This window comes from Thamnophis sirtalis, unplaced genomic scaffold (genome assembly GCF_051295495.1).
Source record: "Thamnophis sirtalis isolate CommonGarterSnake01/CBP01778 unplaced genomic scaffold, rThaSir2_p1.2 scaffold_1, whole genome shotgun sequence".
Lineage (NCBI taxonomy): Eukaryota > Metazoa > Chordata > Lepidosauria > Squamata > Natricidae > Thamnophis > Thamnophis sirtalis.
In genome coordinates this window covers 102,641,471-102,664,825 of record NW_028261381.1, presented here as the reverse complement: position 1 = coordinate 102,664,825, position 23,355 = coordinate 102,641,471, and the positions used below count along the sequence as shown (strand labels likewise).

At 38.9% G+C, this 23,355-nt stretch overlaps 1 protein-coding gene across 2 annotated transcripts in view; it reads left to right on the top strand.

Annotated features, from left to right (window-relative positions):
* The window catches only part of ALX4 (ALX homeobox 4), a 67,250-nt gene that overhangs the window by 39,798 nt on the left and 4,097 nt on the right, over nucleotides 1–23,355 (top strand). For both annotated transcript variants that reach the window (XM_087722234.1, XM_087722158.1), the window contains 2 exons: nucleotides 7,778–8,088; nucleotides 22,051–22,179. In XM_087722234.1, coding sequence (XP_087578360.1) covers nucleotides 7,778–8,088; nucleotides 22,051–22,179 — 440 coding nt within the window. The remainder of the gene's footprint in view (nucleotides 1–7,777; nucleotides 8,089–22,050; nucleotides 22,180–23,355) is intronic.

Below are 23,355 nucleotides of genomic sequence, written 5' to 3'. Positions count from 1 at the left end.
TAGAATTTACAGTTTTGGTAAGAAGATTCATTTAACCCCTTGGAAAAGGCAAAAAAAATTGAGAGTACAAATAATATTAATAGACAGATCTGGATTTTGGCAAAAGGAAAGAAAGAAAGGGAAAATGGAGGGTTGAAATACTAGCCCCCCCCCAAAAGCCATTTGTTTCAAACAATTTGGTCAGAAAGGGAGAAAGCAGAGAAGTGACGAACCCACTCAAATACAAACTCTAAATTTGGTTTTGGATTTGAAATAGAAACCAAACATCCTGAGGTGATTTACTTCGTCTGAATTTCTTCTAACTAATACATCTTAAGCAACTCCAATTAATGAGAGGTGCAATGCAACAAGGGAGAAAAAATCAATGAAAAAGGACTATTTTCTCACTGATAACTGATAACCTTATCTTGCCTGCGTGGGAGATTTAATTAACTAACTGCCATAAATCAGAACTTGGAAAAGCAGGAGACGAAGAGAAACATACCCGAGTTTGGCTGTATGCAAGTTTGTTCCAAATTAATATGTTTTGAGCAACCATAACCAACGAGAAGTAGAAGGTAGCAAGGGAAAAAATAATAATAAAATCAAGAACTGGGAAAATACGAAGTTTTTTTTTCTTTGCAAAAGATCAAGATGGCTCCAGCTTCCCTTCTGTTTTCACATTAGCTAAATTTAAGGTGGACCAGACCTTTGAAATAAGAACTGTATAATTAATTGTAACCTTGGAACTGGACATTATGGAGAGGTGGAAATTTGAAGAACTATGTGAAATTATAAAAAAATAAGCATAAATCATTAAAATCAAGCCTAAATAGAATTCTGAATGCAGAGAAACAGGAATTTAAAGAAGAAGGGAAAGAAGAAGGGGGGATAACGAAGGGGTAGAAATGGTGGAAAATAAAAAGCAGACAAAAAACTTCTTTGGGTTTGGCAATGGTATAGGGAAAATTGAAAAGGGTGGATGTGTCCCAACAAAAGGAAATAAAAAGCAGATAAAAGATTTTATAGAGACTGACAGTGGCATGGGGAAAACTGAAGAAGGAGGTTGTGCCCCAACAAAGGAAAATATAAAAGATTTATTTGATGGTGACTTGGGGAAAATTGAAGAGGGTGGACGTGTCAAAACAAAGAAAAGGGAGAAGGCAGGAATAGAGAAGCGGGACAAAAGACTTACTAGGAAAAAATCAGACAACTTGCTATGTGGGAAAATATAAAGCTGAGATAAAGGGTTTATTCCTAAATATGGCAATAAAACTGTGTTGCTAATTGATTCAATATGATAATGGAAAGATAATTAAATAAAGGTTAAAACATATGGAATATGGACAAATTTGAAACTGATATGGGGAGATCATAAAGCAGAGTTTTGTGATTCACTTTTATACATGATAATTAAACTGAGTTGCTAATTGAATGAATATGACAATGGAAGGACAATTAAGCATGGGTTAAAATATACAAAACATGGACATATCTAGAATTTCTAAGATGATGAACAAAGTGAGATGTTTACCACTTGCTATTCTATATAGTAGCTTAAGGGAATTGTAATGAACATTGAACAGCAAGGATTGTTATTTATAGACAATTAAGGGTAACCTAAACCAAGATATGGAAAAATGGAGAGAGAACATAAAATATACTTAGAATGGGAAACCATTGAGACTTAAAGACAGAATCACAAATTGGAGGCATTTAAGGATACATAACTATATAAATATAATGATGAGAATAGCTGGAAATTGTAACCAGGTCTACATCTCAGTCAAAATGAGGCTGGGGGAGGGGGGCGATTAAAAGCACAATGACTATATATGTATACTTTTCTCTCTCTCTCTTTTAAAAAAAAGGAGGAAGATATATGTTAAAATTAAATATGTATATTGAAAAGGAATTATAAATACCATCAACATAAAATGGAGCTTGCTCAGAAGCTGAAATACACCAAGTAAATGAGATGAAGAGTGAGAAATAGAGGAGAGAGGTAAGGGAAGAAGAGAGGGATAGGAGAGAGAGTAGGGGGAAGAGGAGGAGAGAAAGAAGGAGTGGAAAGGGGAGAGAGGAAAAGGAGAGAGGAAGGGGAAGTAGTGAATAGAAGGACAACAGAGGGAAGAAAGGAGATAGGGAGGAAGAGGAGAGAGAGAGAAGAAAGTAACAACTATGGTGCATGGAGAGCAGAAGAGCTGTTTTTGGGAGTTGATGTTAAGATGAATTGATGTAAACATTTAATAATACAATGCAATGTTGGCTATGTAAGAGTATACATGTGGTTATATGTTATGAAAATGAAAAAATAAAAAATCTTTACACAAAAAAAGAATTTACAGTCTTGTGGAGTCTAGTCCAGAGCCTTGACCACTACATCAAACTGACTGCTTTGCTTTACTGCTTTATTTTATTGTTTATTGCTTTAAAGCTTGAAAAATGAGTGGATTTCTCTAGCTTCCTTTCCCTTTCTACCAAAGACTGCTGATTGTCAGGAAAACTGGTGTTTCCAAAGCCACATTTATCCAGGTCCAGGGGCAAAACTGCTCCATGCTTGTAATCAGTCACTTGGATTAGTTCTCAGAGAGCACTAGCTGAAGATGAGGTGGATATGGTAAAAATAGGGGCGAGGGAAGCTTTGCCTGATTCTTTTGGGTGGCCATTGTAGCCACCATCTTGTTTTTTCAAAGTCACATCTGCAGACACCTCTGGAAAAAAGGAGAATTCCTACTTTGAGAATGCTCTTTCTTTTGATGGCATCAGGTTGTTTCACTCAAGGGCTGGGAATAAGAAAAGAGCAATATTGTGTGGATCAAACAAGGAATGTGATTGTTCTGTGGTATCCTGCAAGTAAGAACAGGGCTCAGAAAACCAAAATTGGCTGTAATGAAGGGGCAGTGAAATGGTTATCTTGCATTATTATGTTATTATCCAAAAGAAGAGGTTCTGGCCGGATAATTTGTCTCTGGCCCCAAAAAGCCTTTACCAGTCTTGTCTTTTGCGTACATTGACATTGTGCGTGAGATTCCTGTGACTATTCTGTTTATCAGAACAATAATACTGGTGTCTTCCTGACCCATATGTGATTTCTTTGCACTCTGTTCTCCTCCCTCCCCTCCCTAGGAGTAGGTCTCCAATCTACAGGCATTTGAAACTCCCATTTCAAGCCTGTTGGACATATTTTTTCTGTTCCTCTTCCACAAATTTGAAAAAAAAGGGTGAGGAGGGAAGAAGCAACCCACAATGGAACAATGTGTGTGATTTCAAATATGCCTCCCAAAAGCCATCCTGAATTGCCAACTACCAATATAATTGCAACAATTCCAAGCCATCCCTCACAGGCAATGGGTCTTCATGTTCAAAGAAGTCCTCCAGAATGCTTTCCCAGAACAGTCCAACTGGAAATAAATCTTCGCCCTTGTGGGCTGCAGCACTGATGTAAGGGCTTCAGGGCAATCTCATTTCTCCATGGGAAACTACTTGATAGAGCCAAACTGTATGTGAATTTCTTGGTGTTCCTTTTCTTTTGCGGTTTGCTGAGTTCTTGGCATGGAACTGAATCACGATGTCCAGCTTGTGCATTGGCCTCTGCTGGATGATGGGGGGGGGGGGGAGATCAGGAGGTTCTCAGTTATGCTGACTGTTACCATGAAAACCATGGTGAGATTTGAGGACATTGGACAAAGTGGCCACCAAGAAGCCTCTACTCTGTGCCTAGCAGATTGGTAGATGTACATGAACAATAGCACTAGAAGCCATCCTGGCTGGATGGAAACATGTTTGCAATGTGTCCCCATGCCCCAGAGTGATAGTCTTTGGATAGTATTGCCATGCAACTTGTAAAGTGCCAACGACCTGCATATGGGCTTTTTTAGTGTCTCTGGTTGCTTCATTGGAAGCAGAATTGTATCTGAAATAAGTACACATGGTGAAATAAAGGGAAATATGTACAACTGCATTATCCATACCTTATATGTGACTTACAAAACTAGGCTGCCCAATTGTTCTATTTATTGTCAATTTTTGTTTTGTTTTTTAAATTAAACAATAGATTTTTTGGGGGAAAAGCAGATAAACACACACAATTAAATGCAGATAATTCTGAAATATGCTATATTCTAGAAGGAAATCTTATGTGCAGGCACTGTTGGGGTGGGTGTGGGTGGGTGTGTTTGTGTGTGGGTGTGTTTGTGTGTGCCTGTCGGTCAGTGCATGTGAGTCTATTGTCTGCAGACAATCGAGAGATGTACTTGCTGAAAGCTCTTGGATCACGTTCTCTCCAGAATTTGTTCTCCATCCAATAAAGATGGAATAGTCCAAGAATTATTCCCCTCCCCTTTGGGCTCTGCACACATGCCATTATTCTCCCTCTGTGACAATTCTTTCACAGACATCCATGGTGCGCTTTCTCCTCTCCTGGCAACAGCGAAGGAGGGGAAAAGACAAAAAGCTCTCTGGAAAAAAAAAGTTGGCAGATGGCAGGCAAACCCCCTCTCCAGCCATTGTTCTTTTCAGCCTCTGCTGCCAAATCTAGGAGAAAAGGCATGTGGCTTCACAGTCAGATGGAGTCTTCTGTAAATGCTCTTGTACAATTAATGGCTTAGAAGGCATGACAAATTAAAAAGGGCCATAAACAGGGGAATGAATTTGGAAAATGTCAATGTAATGGTTGCCAGATTGGGACTTTATAGAGTCACTGGGAAATAAATCTCCCCCCTCCAAAAAAAAACCCCCCAGCTGAAGCTTAAGTACAAAAGTATGCTTTATAGGGAGTGTCACATAGCCATTGAATAGCCTTGCATCCCATTGTATGCAGGAGGAGCCTTCAGCCTGTGGAGCAACGGTGCCTTCAAGTAACTCTAAGCGCAGGGATCGTCTATCGCTTTTTTCATTTACTTACGTGATTTGCACGAGCACTAAAATGCATTGGTGGGAGAAGTGGGATCACAACCGTAACTCCACTTTTTAGTTACAGGAATAGTCAATGTACAAATATTTTGATCAGTGAATAAACAAGCATGCTCCGTGCTTACATCAGCATCTGTAGCAATGTTTATATCCAGAAAGCATTTTCTCCGTCATCTGGAATCCTGGAAAAACAGAGCTACTGATTCCACTGCATAAATAATTACATCTATTTGTTTTACTTGGAATGTGTGTATTTCCACATCACCATGAACATGTGAGCGTTACACTCTCTTCCCCCTCCCAGAAGGTTCCACATTGCAGGCAACGCTTCCCCCCACCGGTCTATTATTTATTTATATCCCACCTTTATTACCTTTACAAATAACTCAAGGTGGCAAACATATTTAATAACATCTTCCTCCTCCTATTTTCTCACAACAAAAAAATATGTGTGGTGGTTTGAGTGGAAAAGAGTAACTAGCCCAAAGTCAACCCATATGACTTTCATGGATAAGGAGGGACTTGAATTCCCTGCTTTCCAGCCTGGTGAACTAGAGCAAATTGGCTCTCATGGACCAGTTTTCCATACTCAACAGTCTGTTGATTGTGAACAGGGGGCAGAAATGGTGCTTATTGTATAAAATTAAAAAATCCTGAAGTTAGTCCAGGGTCTAATCATTATCATTATGATTAAGTCATTTATTTAATACCAAACTGGTAATTGGTGAAGTTTGAATTAAAGTTTGCCCAGTTGATTACTTACCATAATAAGTATCTTAAGCTAAGGATGGACAACTCTTTCAATTTTGATTTTGTGCATATCCTCATTTCCTTACCCTTAAGTTCATTTCCTCTTATTTGGGATCGCCTTGCCGTTTAAAAAAATATTATTATTTTATAGCGTCTATATATTTTTCCTAGCAAATGTCTTTTTGTGTGCTGTTTAATCAACATTTTGTACTTACTTTTTTAAATTATCAGTTGTAGATAGGTTTTGGTTGAGCAATTGCATCAGAAAATGGAGAAACACACAGACTTAAAAGAGCAGGTGATAGTTTGTCCTGAAACTGCAAATTAAGTAATTCATTCATTTCCTATTCTTATTTTATCACTGCACTGCATCAGAAAATTACACAATGTGTGTAATTCTGGTTCCAAGAATAACATATTGGGAAGCCAATGTGTTACCAAATAGAAGCTCAATCATGTATAAGTACACCACATTATTATTATTCTTTCATGAAGCCCTTCATTGGCATATAATGTGTGTCAGATTTTAATTGGGAGGAATAAGAGTTAAAACTTCACTTACTGCCAACTATCCAGGATCCATTCTCTACTGAACCAATGTGAAACAGTTTACAGTTTGTCAAACAGAAGCATAGTATGACAGATTCTTTGCACGTTGAATGTTATATGTTCTGGAACTGATAACAAAAGCAAAAGCAGCAAGAAGCAAGTCATAATGATTGATGGCTAACAATCCAAGGAGCTAGAGGAAGCAGGGAGACAAACTCTCAGTATGGCACGTTGATTTCCCATCTGTTCCCCCCCCTGCAGATTTTCCCCTTCTTTAAAAAGAATAAAGTTAAATGTGACCAATACGTTAAAATAAGACTGTAAATATGCCTATTCAGAATTTATTTTCACCCAACTGAGCAGGACATTAGATAAAATGTGTGTAAGTCAGGTCATTAGTAAAAACTGTAATGTTCTTTCCATTGTTGGAGAGTGTTTGCCTACCCATGGCAAAGTCGGAATGAGTCTTGGGAGTTTTCTGATTAACCAAATGTATTAAAAGAGTTTAGCTTTCATGCAACATCAGATAAAGTTGTGTCTGATGAACTGCGTCACAGCTTATTAAACGTATACCAGTGTTTTTCAAACTTGGTAAATAAGATGTGCGGATTCCAACTCCCAGAATTCCCCAGCCAGTCAAGGTGCTCCCAGACGCCTTCTTATTTGACTCTCTGTATGTCCTTTCCTTTCTAGAGTGTTTTGGAAATTACTCTCCCTTAAAGCCATGTGTGGAGCAGCCATCCCAAGTCTGACATTCACCAGGAATCTTAGGACTTAGGAGAATTCCTAGAATTCTCAGACAGCATCACCCAAAGTCATGCAGGAATTGTGAGAATTGCAGTTTCCCTGCATATAGAGGATATTAGACAGGGGTGGTATTCATTTATTTTCCCTACTGGTTTGCAAATGTGAGCGCCCCATCCACACATGTGCTCGGCCTTCCACGTAGGTGCTTTGATTGCACGTGCAGCTTGCGCGCATGCGCAGGGCTTGAAAAAGTGCCAAAAAAAGACAGGGCAGGTGGGTGGCCACCTGCGATTTCCACTACAGGTTCAGGCGAGCCTGTCTGAACCAACTGAATAGCACCTCTGATACTACATTGAGGAAGGTGGGGTAAAGTAGCAACAATTAACCTACTGTCCAATGTGCTTGCTATAAAAAAAATGGAAATATGCTAATAGCCTATAAATTATATGGACCTTTGTCATATTTATACATTTTGAAGTAGCCTACTTTAGCATAGGAAATTGCAGCAGAATTAGCACAACATTTCTTTGCCAGAGTGGACCTAAAGTTGATATTCTTTAAGTAACTAAACTTAAAATTAAATTAAAGGATTCCATTTATTTTATAGGCCTCAAGCTGTATCCTTCATCTTTTACTTTTACTCTAAGCCAAAAGGTTTTATATTTCTTATTTCTTAATATTTCATCCTCCTGGCACATCTCCTTAAATCCATCTCTTTTCCTTGCATCTTCTTTCTTTAAGAACATGCATCCAACTCAGTAATTTGTTTATCCATAGATTTATGATTTTCTTCTCTCTCTGTGTCCTTCTCTTTTCCCTATCCCCATCTCCTACATAGCTAAAGAAAGTTCCCTGGGAGAGACTGAACTACAGCCAGGATCTGATTCTGCTGGAATGGATAGTAGTTACCTCAGCGTGAAAGAGACCAGTGTGAAGACGTCCCAAGAGAGGGCAAGTAATGATCTTCCCAGCCCAATGGACAAGACTGATTCAGAGAGCAACAAGGGCAAGAAGAGACGGAACCGCACCACCTTCACCAGCTACCAGTTGGAAGAGCTGGAAAAGGTCTTTCAGAAGACCCATTATCCAGATGTCTATGCCAGAGAGCAATTAGCCATGAGGACGGATCTCACTGAAGCCCGAGTACAGGTAAGGGCAGAAACTGTAGGTCATAGGAGAAAGGAAATTGGCAAGTCCACGTTGCAGTCATGTCTACAACTACAATAGTAAGCAATATCCTTAGACTGGGATAAAATATACAGTGCTCTACAATACACATTGTACAATAACAACTCCTGTGTTTAGTTTAGAAACCTGCCAAAATGGCTTCAGAAGCATCTTCAGTCAGCACCAAAGTGAGGCAATGAAAATAGGTGGTCCATTGTGTTGAAAATCTTTAAGGAGTCTTTTAAAATGGAAAGCTTAAATTTTTGTTTCCTGGTGCAAAGGAGCAGTGAAAACTATTCTATCTCTGAGTATGAATTTGATGAGAACCAAAATTTATATATGGAGTACAGAATAGAATAGAATAGAATAGAATAGAATAGAATAGAATAGAATAGAATAGAATAGAATAGAATAGAATAGAATAGAATAGAATAGAATAGAATAGAATAGAATAGCAGAGTTGGAAGGGACCTTGAAAGTCTTCTAGTCCAACCCATGCTTAGGCAGGAAACCCTACACCAGTTCAGACAAATGGCTGTCCCAACATCTTCTTAAAAACTTCTGGTGTTGAAGCATTCATAATTTCAGGAGACAAGTTGTTCCACTGATTAAATGTTCTAAGGAAATTTCTTAGTTCCAAGTTGCTTCTCTCCTTAATTAGTTTCCAAGCAATTTTTTCAGCTTAAAAAAATCCCTATTAATTAATTATTTAGTAATTCATTAGTTTTAATTTAGTATTTATTTATTTATTAAATTTGTTTGACACCCATCTTACTGTGACTACAAATTGAATGCTTAATTCAAGAAGGCAGGTTTCTGTGTTCAATCTCTAGCATTCAACAATGGCAGACATTATATACAACTCTTGGTACACTCATTATTCACAATTGTTCAGAGAAGCTCAGTGCTGTAGCAGATACTTTGAAAGTACAAATAGTCCTTGCTTAACAACCATTTGTTCAGTTTTCACTCAAAGCGACAATCGTGCTGAATGAGGAGACTTAATTTAGTTTACTTTATTGTCATTGAGCCTCATACAACAAAATGAGATGCCATCTTCAGTGTACATCTTCAATACTTATGGATGCTCCTCAAATTTATAGTCATTGCAGCAGCCCTGCAGTCACATGACGTGATTCGGACACTTGGCAACCGACTTGAAGTTACAATGGTCACAGCATCTTGCAGTCACATGATTACCATTTTCAATCTTCTGTAAAGCAAAGTCAATGGGGAAGCCAGCAGGAGGTCAGAAATGGGCAATCACATGACCTCTCGAACAATACCAATGGAGCTGCTATCATAAGTAGATCCGGTCATGTGACATCACACTTTATAACTAAATTGCTTAGTGACAGAGTTCCCAGTCCCAGTTACTTCTGTTTATCAAGGACTACTTATAGATGTTCAACTGTCAATTCTCAGCATCTCTAGTAAGAGTTGCTTTGAGCGGTCATTAAATGAATGGTTATAAGTCAAGGACTATCTGTATAACATATAACAATGCGATAGATAGATGATAGATAGATAGATAGATAGATAGATAGATAGATAGATAGATAGATAGATAGATAGATAAATTATACATTATACATACATATATACATACATAAAATGAAGTAATAAATTGTTGCAAAAACAATAACAATGCTAACCAATCATTCTAACATTTACCAGAAAAGCTTCCTTTCAACCAATTACCAGAATGTCCTCAGACTGGGTTTAAGTTTAAGCTGGAAGCAACTTCATCAATAAAAAGCTCTCTCAAAAACTCCTTTTGCAGGCTTTAGATCTTCCCACAACATAGGAATTGGGAAACCAATGCTATTTATCTATTTATCTATTTATCTATTTATCTATTTATCTATTTATTTATTTATTTATCTATTTATCTATTTATCTATTTATCTATTTATCTATTTATCTATTTATTTATTTATCTATTTATCTATTTATCTATTTATCTATTTATCTATTTATCTATTTATCTATTTATCTATTTATCTATCTATCTATTTATCTATTTATTTATTTATTTATTTATTTATTAGACTTATATACCGCTTCATAGGGCTTTCAGCCCTCTCTAAGCGGTTTACAGATTTTTAGCAAATTGAGTCAGCAAATTGCCCCCACAGTCTGGGTCCTCATTTCACCCACCTCGGAAGGATGGAAGGCTGAGTCAACCTTGAGCTGGTGAGATTTGAACCGCTGAACTGCAGATAACAGTCAGCTGAAGTGGCCTGCAGTACTGTACCCTAACCACTGCGCCACCTCGGCTCTTGCTAACCTTTCCCAGGAGAATTTATTAGACTTGTTGACTCTGGCTGGAGATACCTAGGGTCCAAACCAAACTTTACAGGTTAACATCAGTATTTTCAGTTGTACCTGGAAATCTAGTGAAAGCCAATGAAGAAAGCCTGGAGCAAAGATCTTACATGGCTGTGGCGGCTCTCACTCAATAAATGGGTTACTACTTTTGTACCAACTGCTGTTTCTGAAGCAGCACTGAGCAGCATGCTGCAGTAGTCTAACTGCGGGTTGGTGAAGGCAATAGCAATAGCAATAGCAGTAGACTTATATACCGCTTCATAGGCCTTTCAGGCCTCTCTAAGCGGTTTACAGAGAGTCAGCATATTGCCCCCAACAATCTGGGTCCTCATTTTACCCACCTCGGAAGGATGGAAGGCTGAGTCAACCCTGAGCCGGTGAGATTTGAACCGCTGACCTGCTGATCTAGCAGTAGCCTGCAGTGCTGCATTTAACCACTGCGCCACCTTGGCTCTTGCCACCTAAGGCCTGGGCTACCTTAGCCAACATCTGGATAGACATAGAAGTGCTTTTAAACAATTAGTCCTGTTTGTAAGCCATTTCTTTCTCTTTTGCTTCCTTCCATTGTGTAGAGCAGAGGCGCCCAGCCTTTTGGGTACAAGGGACTGATTCTGCAGAGAGAGCTTTTTCCGCAGACTGGAAGGGGTATGGTTTCGTGTGCTGCCTACGTCCCACAGATGGGGCTTTTACTTGTTTGCCCAGACCAGTTTCTGCCATGCCATAGACTGGTGCCATCCATGGACTGGGGCCTGGTGTAGGGAGCCGAGAACTCTTTGTTCATTCCAGAGTCCTCTCTCATTAATGAAAATCTTTTCTAGTGATGACCCTGCCCCGTGGAAGGCTTTTGAAAGCAAGGTGAAATGTCAAACTTTGCTGGAGCATAATCCTTGTTGAAGAAGAAAGAGGAGGAGGGGAAAATAAACGTCAAGCAAAAAGTAATATGTCTTGATCTCCTTTTTCCCATAAAACCTTGGGAGGCTAGTGGAAGGAGTGGAAAGGCTGAACTAAGCCTGCAGGAAATTAAACATGAAATGAAAATAAGCCAAAGCCTTTCGGCTCTCTTATCCCAAGCTCGAATTTCCCATTCCAAGCCACTGATAAAATGGTGTCCAGTTTCAGTGATTAAAGATGAATTCTGGCTCTTTTCCTGTACTCAAACAAGAGAACAAAGCTCTTGCCCTCTAAAGGAAAGGGAAGGATAAGCTGGATGAAAAGCAGGGCTATGGAAGTGTTTGAAAGAGTCAGATGAGGCAAGAAACAGTGATGATGACGAAGAGCCTGATGATATGTGGGTGTGGGAATGTGGTCTATATGAGTGACAACTCACTTGGAGTATGTTAGGGATGAATCGTATGTTAAGAGTCATAAAATATAATGATAGATAGATAGATAGATAGATAGATAGATAGATAGATAGATAGATAGATAGATAGATAGATAGATATTCCTGCATTAAGTGCGGTTCTCCTTTTTTTACCAAAATGATACCACCAATGTACAAAGAGAAAGTTCTAACAAGCTTGAAATTCATTTCTTTAATGAAATGTATAGGAACAGATGTTTGTTTCTTTTACAGCCCAGGGAAAGTGTGTCAGGACCATTGCATGCTGAGGTTAAAAAATCCAACTCCTTATTAAAAACTTAACTAAAAAGTGGGAAGAAGAGAGCAAAAACAATCCAGCCTGTCAAGTGATCTTCTTGGATTAAGCTTCTTGGGTTGCTTCCATTTTTTTTCCTCTGCTGGAGGAAAACAGCATATTCCAGTGTTTTTCATTCTTAGCAATTTTAAGATCTCCAGACTTCAATTCCCAGAATTCCCCAGCTAGCAGGTTGGGGAATGGTTCATGGTTCTCTTATTTAAAGCATACATAGTTTATAGTTGTGGTGGCAATAACAATAGTAGATATAGCATATGGAAATTCTACTGCAATCTAACTAAATGGTGTTCTCTACCACATGAAGTACTGTCAACCTTTTTGTAAATAGTTTTCCCATTTATCTAAAACAAAGAAAGTGGCCAATTTAAAGTGGGTGGCAGTAACTTAAGTCAACTTGGATTGATCTCAAAAGTGAGAGGATAATAGGAAGTCAAGAATCAAATTCAACTTGAAAGAGACATTATTATTAAAAGGAAAAAGATTTTTTTCCATATACCTGATGAAAGATTTCTTGCCAGAACCAATTTTCCTTCACAAATTTGTGAAATGGCAATGTGGAAAATATTAAGGTTTCTCCCAATATTAGGTGCCAGGGCTGATTAATTCCACTCTCTCTAAGACTGTGGGTGAGAGCAAGCAAGATGTCACATAAAATCCGTATTATGGGGGTAAGTAAACATTGGTGATCTGTAGCAGTTGTAAGCAGTTCTAAGTAGCAGTTGTAGTTGTCCGTATTATATAGGTCTGTCTATAACATAGTGTATAGTTGTACTCAATGGTGATGCACATCTTCTTCCTATTTTAGATATCTTCATTAGCATTATAAGCAGGGTTGAAATCTAGCAGGTTCTGACAGGTTCTGGAGAACTGGTAGCGGAAATTTTGAGTAGTTCGGAGAACCAGTAGTAGACATTTTGAGTCATTTCTTGGGAGGTTGCCCCTTTACTCCTCCTTAAATTACATATATAAAGAGCTATAGTGACACCGTGGTTAGAATGTAGTATTGCAGACTAATTCTGCTGACTGCCAGTAGTTCGATTTTCACCAGCTCAACGTTGACTCAGCCTTCCATCTTTCCGAGGTCGGTAAAATGAAGATCCAGATTGTTGGGGGCAATAGGCTGATTCTGTAAACAGCTTAGAGAGGGCTGTAAAGCACTGTGAAGTAGTATATAAATCTAAGTACTATTGCTATCAGTTAAGGCTCCACTGAAAGTTAACCACAGGCTTTTGTTGTAACCCAGAAGTAACCTATGGTCGATAGTAGTAAAGTATCATTTTGCAAAGATTCACAAAAATTATTTTCAATATCTTGAAAGACTGTGGGCCAGGACTTTGCTGGAGAGGAATTCACTGTAAATGAAATAAAAGGGGTTTATCAGGATGAGGACTCTGCTTTGGGTTGCTTGAAAAGTCTAGGTCAGAACAAGAGGTGTCAAACTCGCAGCTCCTTGAGCCAGATACGTCACATGCTGGCCACACCCATGCCTGGTTTAGCGAAGGAGAGCAAAGACATGATATGTCATATGATTATGTCATGACAATGCGAGTTTGACACCCCTGAACTATGTCATGCTATCAAAACCTTAGAAAACAGGTTTCATCTTCATCTCTATCGCTTCTCTTTATGTTTCACCCCATTCATTGATACTGAAGGAAAGGGAAGATAAATGTGTTGGGAAAGGGATGATACAACTGTTGTTGTTACCAGGAATGAAAAAAAGGTAATTCATGATAGTCTCCCAGCTTGGGGCAAGGGAGGACTTCAGAAATGGCCATTACATGATTAATTAATTACATGATTAATGGCTTTCCTTACATCTTATGAGGGTTGGGTGAATTGCTCAATGGAGTGGATGACTTAGTCAGCAATGTCACCTGAACACAACTTCTGTGATTAGAAAATAGAGCTGTCAATCGGACAGTTCCATTCCAGTCTCTGCCAGTTTTCCCCACCCTAGCAATATGCAGCATATAGAAACTAAAGCTAAAAGTAGCATTGTTTGGGACTGACTCTGTTTGCTTGCTCTTGTTCTACAGTCACAGCACCTGCCTTTCTGCAGTGTTACAAAGCACTGAATCATAGATAAAAAGTTGTGGTGGTTTTCCCCTGTGGTTTTAATGCCTTTGGAAAGATGATGAAGTAATAGCCTCAGAATATATGCGTGCCTGAAATAAGCATCACGGTTGATCCAACTTGAGGATAGCTTTTCTAGTTTGTTTTTCATTAATGCAATGAACTTCCCATTTATCTAACACAGTGGCCCCCAACTTTCAGGGCACCAGGGACTGGTTCCATGGAGAAAAGTTTTTTCTGTGGACCAGAGGGGGTGTGGTTTTGTGTGCTACCTACATCCCACCAATGGGGATTCTCTTGTTTGCGTGGTCCAGTTTCTGGCATGCCGCATAGCCGTGCCTGTCCATGGACGTGGGATCAGGGACCTCTGATCTAAATAAAATATGTCTGCTGATGATTGACAGTTCTGTTGGGGAAGCAAATGAAAGCTTCTGATGGAATCAAATGACGTTTTTGCACAGGTAGTCCTCAATTAGAAATCACAGTTGGCATAGAATATCTGTTGCTAATGAGGCAGCTGTAAAGTGAGTCATGCCCAATTTTACAAAAAAAAAAATTGCCATGGTTGCTAAGCAATTTGGTACAATTAATTAAGTAAATCTTACAGTTGTTAAGCAAATTTGGCTTCCCCCATTGACCACTGCCAGTTGGAAGCCTGCTAGGAAGGTAGCAAATGTCAATCACATGACCTGGGGATGCTGTCTCTGTCATAAATATATGTTGGTTATCAAGTGTCCAAAGTTATGAGTGGGTGGGCGGGTGTATTGCTGCGGTAGTCATTAAGTGTTAGGACCGGTTGTAAGTCCCATTTTTCATTGCCATTATAACTTTGAATAGTTGCTAAATGAATGATTGTAAGTTGAGAATCACCTGTACTTGGACTACAATCTGATTTCAACAGAATTAAAAACAGTGGTGGGATTCGAGAGAATCGGTTGTTAACTTTCTGAGCAGTTTGGTGAACTGATTGTTGGAAGAAATCATTAGGACAGAGAATCAGTTGTTAAATTATTTGAATCTCACCACTGATCAAAACATTATAAAAGTAGCAAATATCTGTAGCTCAGCTCTAAGATGACGATCGAGGTTCGTTTTCCGAGCTTGTGGGTTGGTTTTTGAATGTTTTCTTACCAGGCTAGGTAACATCTTCCACGGAGTTTAGGGGAACTCCTAAACTCCGCTGAAAATGTTACTTAGCCTGGTAATGAAATGTTCCGAAACCAACCCAAAAGTTTGGAGAATGAACCTTTACCGTCACATTATAAAAGGTAAAAATGCCCTAACTTTGAGCTCAAGTCCCAGTAATTAAATCAATATGGTGTTTTCTTGGCAGCCGTATGAAGGTGATTTGCTATTGTCTGTTTCCCAATCTAGACAACAATCTGGTATTTTCTGGAAATTTAGCATCCAAGCATAGAACTGGCTCACAATACTGAAGATCTTCCAACCTACTTGCTGAAGCATAAAGTATTACAAATATTTATCAAAAAATGCAGAAAAAAAGAGAACTTTGGATTAGATTTTTTTCCTCTTTTTTATTGTATTTCATAAATTCTTAGCAATCAATATAACAATCACATTTTAGTAAAGAATTGAGAAGTATGAGAAGTATATACTGGTATAGACTTTCACAATTGGCATAAATGAAGCAGTGATGAATGGCCATGGTCTATTGTTCTAAACCATGGCTACGGAGCCCGAAAGCTCATCACTGCTTAGTTGAGAAGCATGTTTGTTGAAATGAAACGAAGGAAGAGATGAGGAATTGATATGGTGTTGACACTAATATCAAACCTAAGTCTACCCCTTTTTAGATTTCTGGAGCGAGTGTCAACAACTTTTATTTGAAAACTCCAGGGCACCCAAATTCAGCTTGGACTGTCCCCACCCCCACCCCCTGGTTGCCTCTTTAATGTATCTCAAAATCAACTGGGTTAATCCTTGAAAATTGTATTGCATATAAAAATTGTAGCACATATGAACATTTAGTTGTCCATTGCCCAGACGTACTGTACAATATGAACTGTCTCCAGATTTGATATAAAATAATAACAGTTGCATGTTAATTGTAAGCACTTAGGAGGGAGGAAAGAAAATTTTTCTTTCTATTTTTCTAGTTGTGGGGCAGTTACATAAGTTACGTTCTTGATTTGATTGTCTTATTGGACTCCTCTTCTTTAGAGGTTAATTTAGATTACTTCCTTACATTGCAATGGGTTAAATCAACCAGGCTGTGTCAGAGGCTCTCCTATTCATTCTGCAGAACAGCCATTGTGGCATCTGCTCCGCAGACTTGCTCTCAACGCAGCACTGCATTTCCTCAAATACCTGATCACTCTGAAATGGAAAATTAGATCTGGGTTCCCTCTCAGATCAACCTACTGAGAGGTCCAAGGTCAGCTTCATTCCTCTAAAAAGCTTAACCTGTGAATATGAAAGCGGCTTTGATATTTGGGTTTTTACACATATTGCCAGCACAAGCCTTCCCGTCAAAAGTTGCTGTTAAGGTTTCTCCTGGCCTTTGGGCACGCCTGGGCAGCCTAGAACAATTCCGCAGCACACATCATGCATATTCAGGAGGACCTTTGGGAACGCTTTACACTGACAGGGAGAAATGTGTTTGCCATCTATGGAGATGGGCACATCTGCATAGCATATGTTCTGCTCCCCACTGACAGCACCCTCTGTACCTGTTACCCACTCCTTTTCACATCAGTCAGGGTCAGCATCCTGGACTCTGCATCTGCAGATCAAAGATACAGGCTTGGCCAAGCATGTAAATGGCTGCCAGCTGGACTATTTACAGGAGGGGGTCAATGTCAATGTATGGTGAAGGGAAGTCTGTCTAGCTAGGGTGATAGATACTTTCAGCCCTATTGCTTAAGGTTTTTTTTCTCCCCTTCCCTTCGTAAGTGTATGTTCCTGCATCGTCATCATTGATGTAGCCCATTCTTCCCTCCCACCAGCCTGCTCCCTGTTTGATCTTGTAGTCGCTCAGAGTTCCTGTCTAACTGGTAGGGAATCATCATTTCTGGTATAAGGTACAGGCCAGGCCAAAATAATTGCCATAACTCAAAATGCTGCAGCTGCCAGACAGTCGTTACAAATGCAGTCCTAGCCATTACACACAAATGAGTGATGCTGTTGGATAAGCAACAAACCATCTCATCTCCCCGCCTCGGGAGGTCACTGAGATGCTCCTTGCCAACTTCAAGCAAGCAGAAGGAAATCTCTTCTCCCAGATCAAAGTGAAGGATGAATCCAGCAGTTTAAAAGGGAAGTCGGACTCTAAAAATAGGAGAAGGGACGACAGAAAAGGGAATTGCTATTCTCCCCTATTATCAGTTCTTAAAAGGGATCAGGGGCGAGAAGAATATGGAAAACGGCAAAATAGGAATAATAGGAAAATAATACATGGCAACATGTCCCAAAGGTGCTTTTTCAAGAGGCAACTGGACTTTCTGGTTTTTCTTTGAAGACGTTTTGCTTCTCATCCAAGAAGCTTCTTCAGCTCTTCCCCACCATCCAATCAGAGCTGAAGAAGCTTCTTTGATGAGAAGCAAAACATCTTCAAAGAAAAAAAAACAGAAAGTTCAGTTGCCTCTTGAAAAAGCACCTTTGGGACAACCATAACCTGGATGACTGTGAATCTCCATAGACACAAGGCAACAATAAAAATATTCACTGAAGTAAAACCAGTGTCAGGGTTCCAAGTAACACCCACAATGAAAGAAGACTCTGAGGCTTGAGTTTCTTCAAAGATCCATTGGCACATCTGGAAAAAGCCAAATCTGAAAGCTTCCAGGTTTTCCCCACCCAAAAGAAAGTTCATGTCCCTGCCCAGCACTCACATGTCCATCACATGATCCAATCAGACACCATCCAAAAGTGGATATGTCTCCCAGTCACACCATTGCAGCTGCAGGGCAAGATGTCCTTGACTCTCTGAGAAAAGAATGTTATTTTGACTATATATCACCCATACACCACATAATCCCCCTACCATTTTCCCACAGTAGAAATTGTGTCAGGCCTGAAGGCCCAATGTAAAACCTGGCTTCCAGGGCTGATAGCCAGGTCAGTTCTCATACCTTTATACCATCTGTGTTACATAGTTGTTTTATGTTTCATGGGGATGTTTATTCATCTCTTGAGTTCTATTATGGGGACTAATGAGGAAAAAATATATGTAAAGCAGACTAGAACATAGAAATTTCATTTGTGCAAAGAAATGCCCAGATCTTTATTTCCTTGTTGCTATGATTTATTATAATTATTGTCTTTTAAGTTACTATCATTACATTATATCAGCAGCCTCCAAACTTGGCAACTTTAAGACTTATGGACTTCAACTCCCAGAATTCTGCAGCCAGCATTACTTTTAAAAATAAAAATTCTAACAGTAATTTTAAGCACTGTATCAGCAAGACTGAAAGTAATCTTTTTAATAGCTGAACTGCAGCAAAGGATGAAAATTATGATTAGAATTCTGATTCAACTCTTACTTTAGATTCTTTTTTGATTATTGATACTTTAGCTTAATTATATCCATAACGTATTATGACAATCTCAGTGTTTCTGGGCTTAGAATTTTAAAACCTAAAAAAACTTTTTACTGTATGGGGAGCAGATATGGGAGCAGTTATAGAGCTAGATGTGGTCATATTAGCTGTAGTTTTCTCTACATGGCATTGATGATACCTACCAATTTATATAGTTTGAAAAAGCTGCTTATTATTGCCTAAATCATAGGCAGCATATGTTAAATGTCAGTTGCTGGAGAGCACCAGTAGGTGAGGAATGTTACTTTCTTGTCCATATGATAAATGTCTTAAATGTATCTTGTAGGTGAAATAGAATTCTAGCTTAAATAGGCCTTTGGTTTTATCCAGCTCTCAACACTATATCACATATATAATATTTTAAAAAGTGAGTTATAGGCTACAACTATTCAACTTTTGGGGGGATGCACCGTTGTTCTGTTGGAGTGTACATATTATTTGCTTTAATCTGGGTTTTACAATTTGCATTCTGATCATGTTTGGATTTGGGGTTTTTTTTCCTCCCTGCATGAAATAGTAATAGCACTATTCTTACCATTAATTTTCTTTATCATATGTCTGTATGTGCAGAGAAATGTGAGATTAAAAATAGTGCTGTTACACATTAGAGTCAACCTAAAACACAATATAAATGACATCACGAGAAAGGAAGGATATAATATGATGGCATCAGCTGGTGGAAGATGGGAGCTGCATGTTACGATAGGCAAGGAGATGGCAAAAGAACATTTTAGTTATCATAAACAAATTCAAGTCTCCAAAACCATGTGAATTGTAATTTAAAGTACTGAAGAAAGGAGCAAAGAAGATTGTAGAACTGCTAACTGTACTCATTAAGAAATTCTGGAGAACGGCTAGATCTCAGAAGATTGAAGAAAAGGAAAGGTTGAATCCATTTTCAAAAAAAGGGCTCTGTGAAGTACAGCGCTTTTAACTTGATGTCTATACTGCGCATAATCCTCAAGCAGATAATTAAGTAATATATTTGTATAGGAATGCAACAGTTCACAAGACTCAGCATAGGCTTGTTACAAACAAGCCAGGCCACATTAGTTTTAATTTCTTTTTTGACAGAGCTGTTCGCATTATGGATCAGGGGAATGTCATGGACATAATATATTCAGACTTCAGCAAAGCATTCAACAAAATATTTCATGATGTGGTACCGGTCATTGCATATCCTACTGAGGAGGGAATGGATTTGTTCTCTGTTGCCTCAGAGGTCAGAACCTGAACAAGTGTGTTGAAACAACTGGAAAATAGATTCAGGCTCGATATTAGAAGGAATTTCTTGATGGTTCAAACTATCAAATCAGTGTGTTGTGGGGGAGGGAAATTGTCTCATGAAGTGAGGCAATCAATTTTATTTATCTGAAATGCTTCAAAGGATCCTGTGCTGAGCAAGGGATATGATTAGATGACCTCTTCCACTTCTAGATTTCAGGAGCAGCAGTTTTCCTTCAAATTATTATTATTTGTATATAGGTAATCTACAATTAAATTAATTGTTCCCCTTCTATAGTCTACCTTCACCTTTGTTTCCTTAATTAACCTTAACCAATTTCATTCTATTTATTTTGTACAATGACAATAAAGATTATACTTATAATTAACTTTCTTCAGCAAAGATTCTTGGCTTTTCTTAATGTAATCATTCAGACCGTGCTTTTTCCCCCCACCACACAGTAGAAGTCCTCTATCCCTTGATAGAGGACTTGATCCCTTGAGCTCTGGGCAAACACATGTATGATTTCAGTATGATTTTTGATTACAAAGCATAGTGTCTGTTCATTTGGATTTTAAGTTATTATTATTATTATATCTGTTCACAACAATGTGAAATCACAGCTGCCAGTTCTTTAGCTGGTGTGGATTTCATATGCATCAAGTTCTTCCCAAGAACCTAGAATGTCACAATGTATCAGTTTAACATACACGTGAATCCCAATAGTATGGTCTTTGCAATTGACACATGGAGATTTTGTCACTGAACAGATTTTCTATGAGGTCACCAAGATTTTTTGACATGGCACCCAGTGGGACCAAGATGATCACTGTATCCCATAATCTTTCTATTTCGATTTTCAGATCTTGATACTTCGTGATCTTCTTCAATTTTTTTATCTTCAATTCTACTGTCCCCTGGTATTGCCATGTCAACTATCTATTCAACCACAGTCACATCTGATGCATTGTGAGCCTAGACTCAGAAATCCTACAATATTTTAACCTGTCCTTTTTTTCCTATTTCTTCAAGTCTATTTTTTCCCATACTGATACATGATCATTTTCACAGATTTCCAGTGAATCGTTTTGGCAAATGTGTTATGTTGTTATTTTGATCTTGCATGATCTACTATTTCTTCTGCTTCTTTGCACAATTTGCTCTAAAAATCATTTGCTGATTTTTCAGTTCTGGCTTTGATTGCATTAATTCAAATCACTTGCTGTGAACAGCCAACATCAAGCCCTCGGTTTCATTTTTCAAATGTTCCAGTTGTAAGCCACAGCCAGGTTTTATTTTTATTCCACCTTCCCCTCAATCCTTCGTAGAAATTGACTGTGTAATGTTTTTTCTTTCCAGAATTCTGTTCATGCTTTTATTACATTATTTCAATAATCACTTTTTGTTTCCTATACATTGTTAAGTTCCAGTTTTTAACTTGCATCAATGTTTGTTCTTGGCTTTTATATAATCAGGCTAATGCATGATTTTCTTCTTTGACAGCTTGTTTGACCTGAAGTAAACCTCTGCCTCCATTTTATTATTATGCCTTAGAATTGGTGCTGTCTCTTGGTCATTGTCTGGATTAGACCCTGGCTGTTTTCTTGGGAAGCTTTTTCGGAAGGGGTTTCCCATTGCCTCCTTCCTAGGGCAAGACTAGAACATACAGTCTCACAGTTTCTAGCCTGATGCCTTACTCACTACAACAAACTAGATCTCTTCAAATTATTAACTAGCTAAACAAAATATTTGAGTAGGCACTTCTTAGCATGATTGATGAATTTCTCTTCAAATAGTTAAAGTAGCCCTCATCATTGGAAGACTTGAAACAACTACAGCTTGCTGTTGCAATTCACAGCTTATCCCCATATGCCTGCAGAAACAGTTATTTTGCTTTATTTTCTGCAAAGGATGGTTGCTTTAATAGTTCAAAGAGAGATGCTTCATTTGTGCCTGTATGCATTGTAAAGCACCCCTTCTAAATATTCTACAGTGTATATCTGTCTGTACTGTTTAAACCTTCTGAATGAACTGAAAAATGGCACTGATTGTTTCTTCTCTGATGTGGATTTCCTGGTGCTGATCTCCTCAGGTTTGGTTTCAGAACCGAAGAGCAAAATGGAGAAAACGAGAACGATTTGGTCAAATGCAACAGGTTCGCACACATTTCTCCACTGCCTATGAGTTGCCTTTGCTCACTCGAGCAGAAAACTATGCCCAGGTAAGTGCTCTTCATCAACACACCTGTCGTGAACCTCTTGGCGGTTTTATCAGAGGTTCTGTCGTAAATCAAATGAAATTTCACATGAGAGTTTAACGTTCAAGAAATGAACATTTTAACCTTTTCAATTTTAACAGTAATTCATGTATTTATTTGTCTGTCTGTCTGTTTATTTGTTTATTTATTTATAATGTGTTACATTTGTTTGTCCATCCATCTGTAGTTATCATCTTCTTTCCTTTATTTTCACTTTTCCCATCAATAGAACTTGTTTCAAATAACTAAACCTTCTCATACTATGTCCAAAATATAATAATTTCAGCCTGGTCTTTTGTGCCTTGAGTGATAGGAGCTATTGTGGCATAGTGGTTAGAATGCAGTATTACAGGCTAGCTCTGCTGACTGCTGAGCAGTTCAATCCTGACCAATTCAAAGTTGACTAAGCCTTCCATTCTTCTGAGACAGGAAAATGAGGACCTGGATTGTTGGGGGCAATATCCTGGCTCTGTAAACTGCTTAGAGCAGGGGTGTCAAACTCAAGGCTCGGGGATCAGATCGGGCCCATGGGGTGCTTAGATCTGGCCCACGGGGATGCCCTGGAAACAAATGACCGGCCTGCAGTGCCTCTGCCACCCATAGCCCTCCTGAGCTGTGTTTTTGCTGGAAGAGAGTTGCTGTCAGGGTTCCAAGTAAACCCCCAACCAAGTGAGACTCTGAGGCAGGCATTTTCTCAAAGTTCCATTTTATAAGAGATGTCATATTGGCATATCTAGGAAAACCCAAATCTGAATTCTCCCGGGTTTTCATCACCCAAAGGAAAGTCAAAGTCTCTTCCCCTGCACCCACATGTCCATCACAATCAGGTCACCACCCTAACTGGAGTTGTTTCCAAGTCATGCCTCTCCAGATGCAGGCTGAACATCCTTGACTCCCAGGGGAAAGAATGTTGTTATGGCTATACATCTCACTCCATCGTCATCCAACCCCCTCCCAGTTCCCACAGCATGCTCATCCACCAAGTGTGGCATCCCCGAAGAGCCAAAGAAAAAGATGGCCTCCAGGGCTAACAGTTGCAGGAGGCCATTGCAGCCGAAAATGGACCTAATAGCCCACAAAATGCCCCTCCTCACCTCCAAGCCAAAAGCCCTTCACTTTTTAAGATTTTCTTTGACAAGT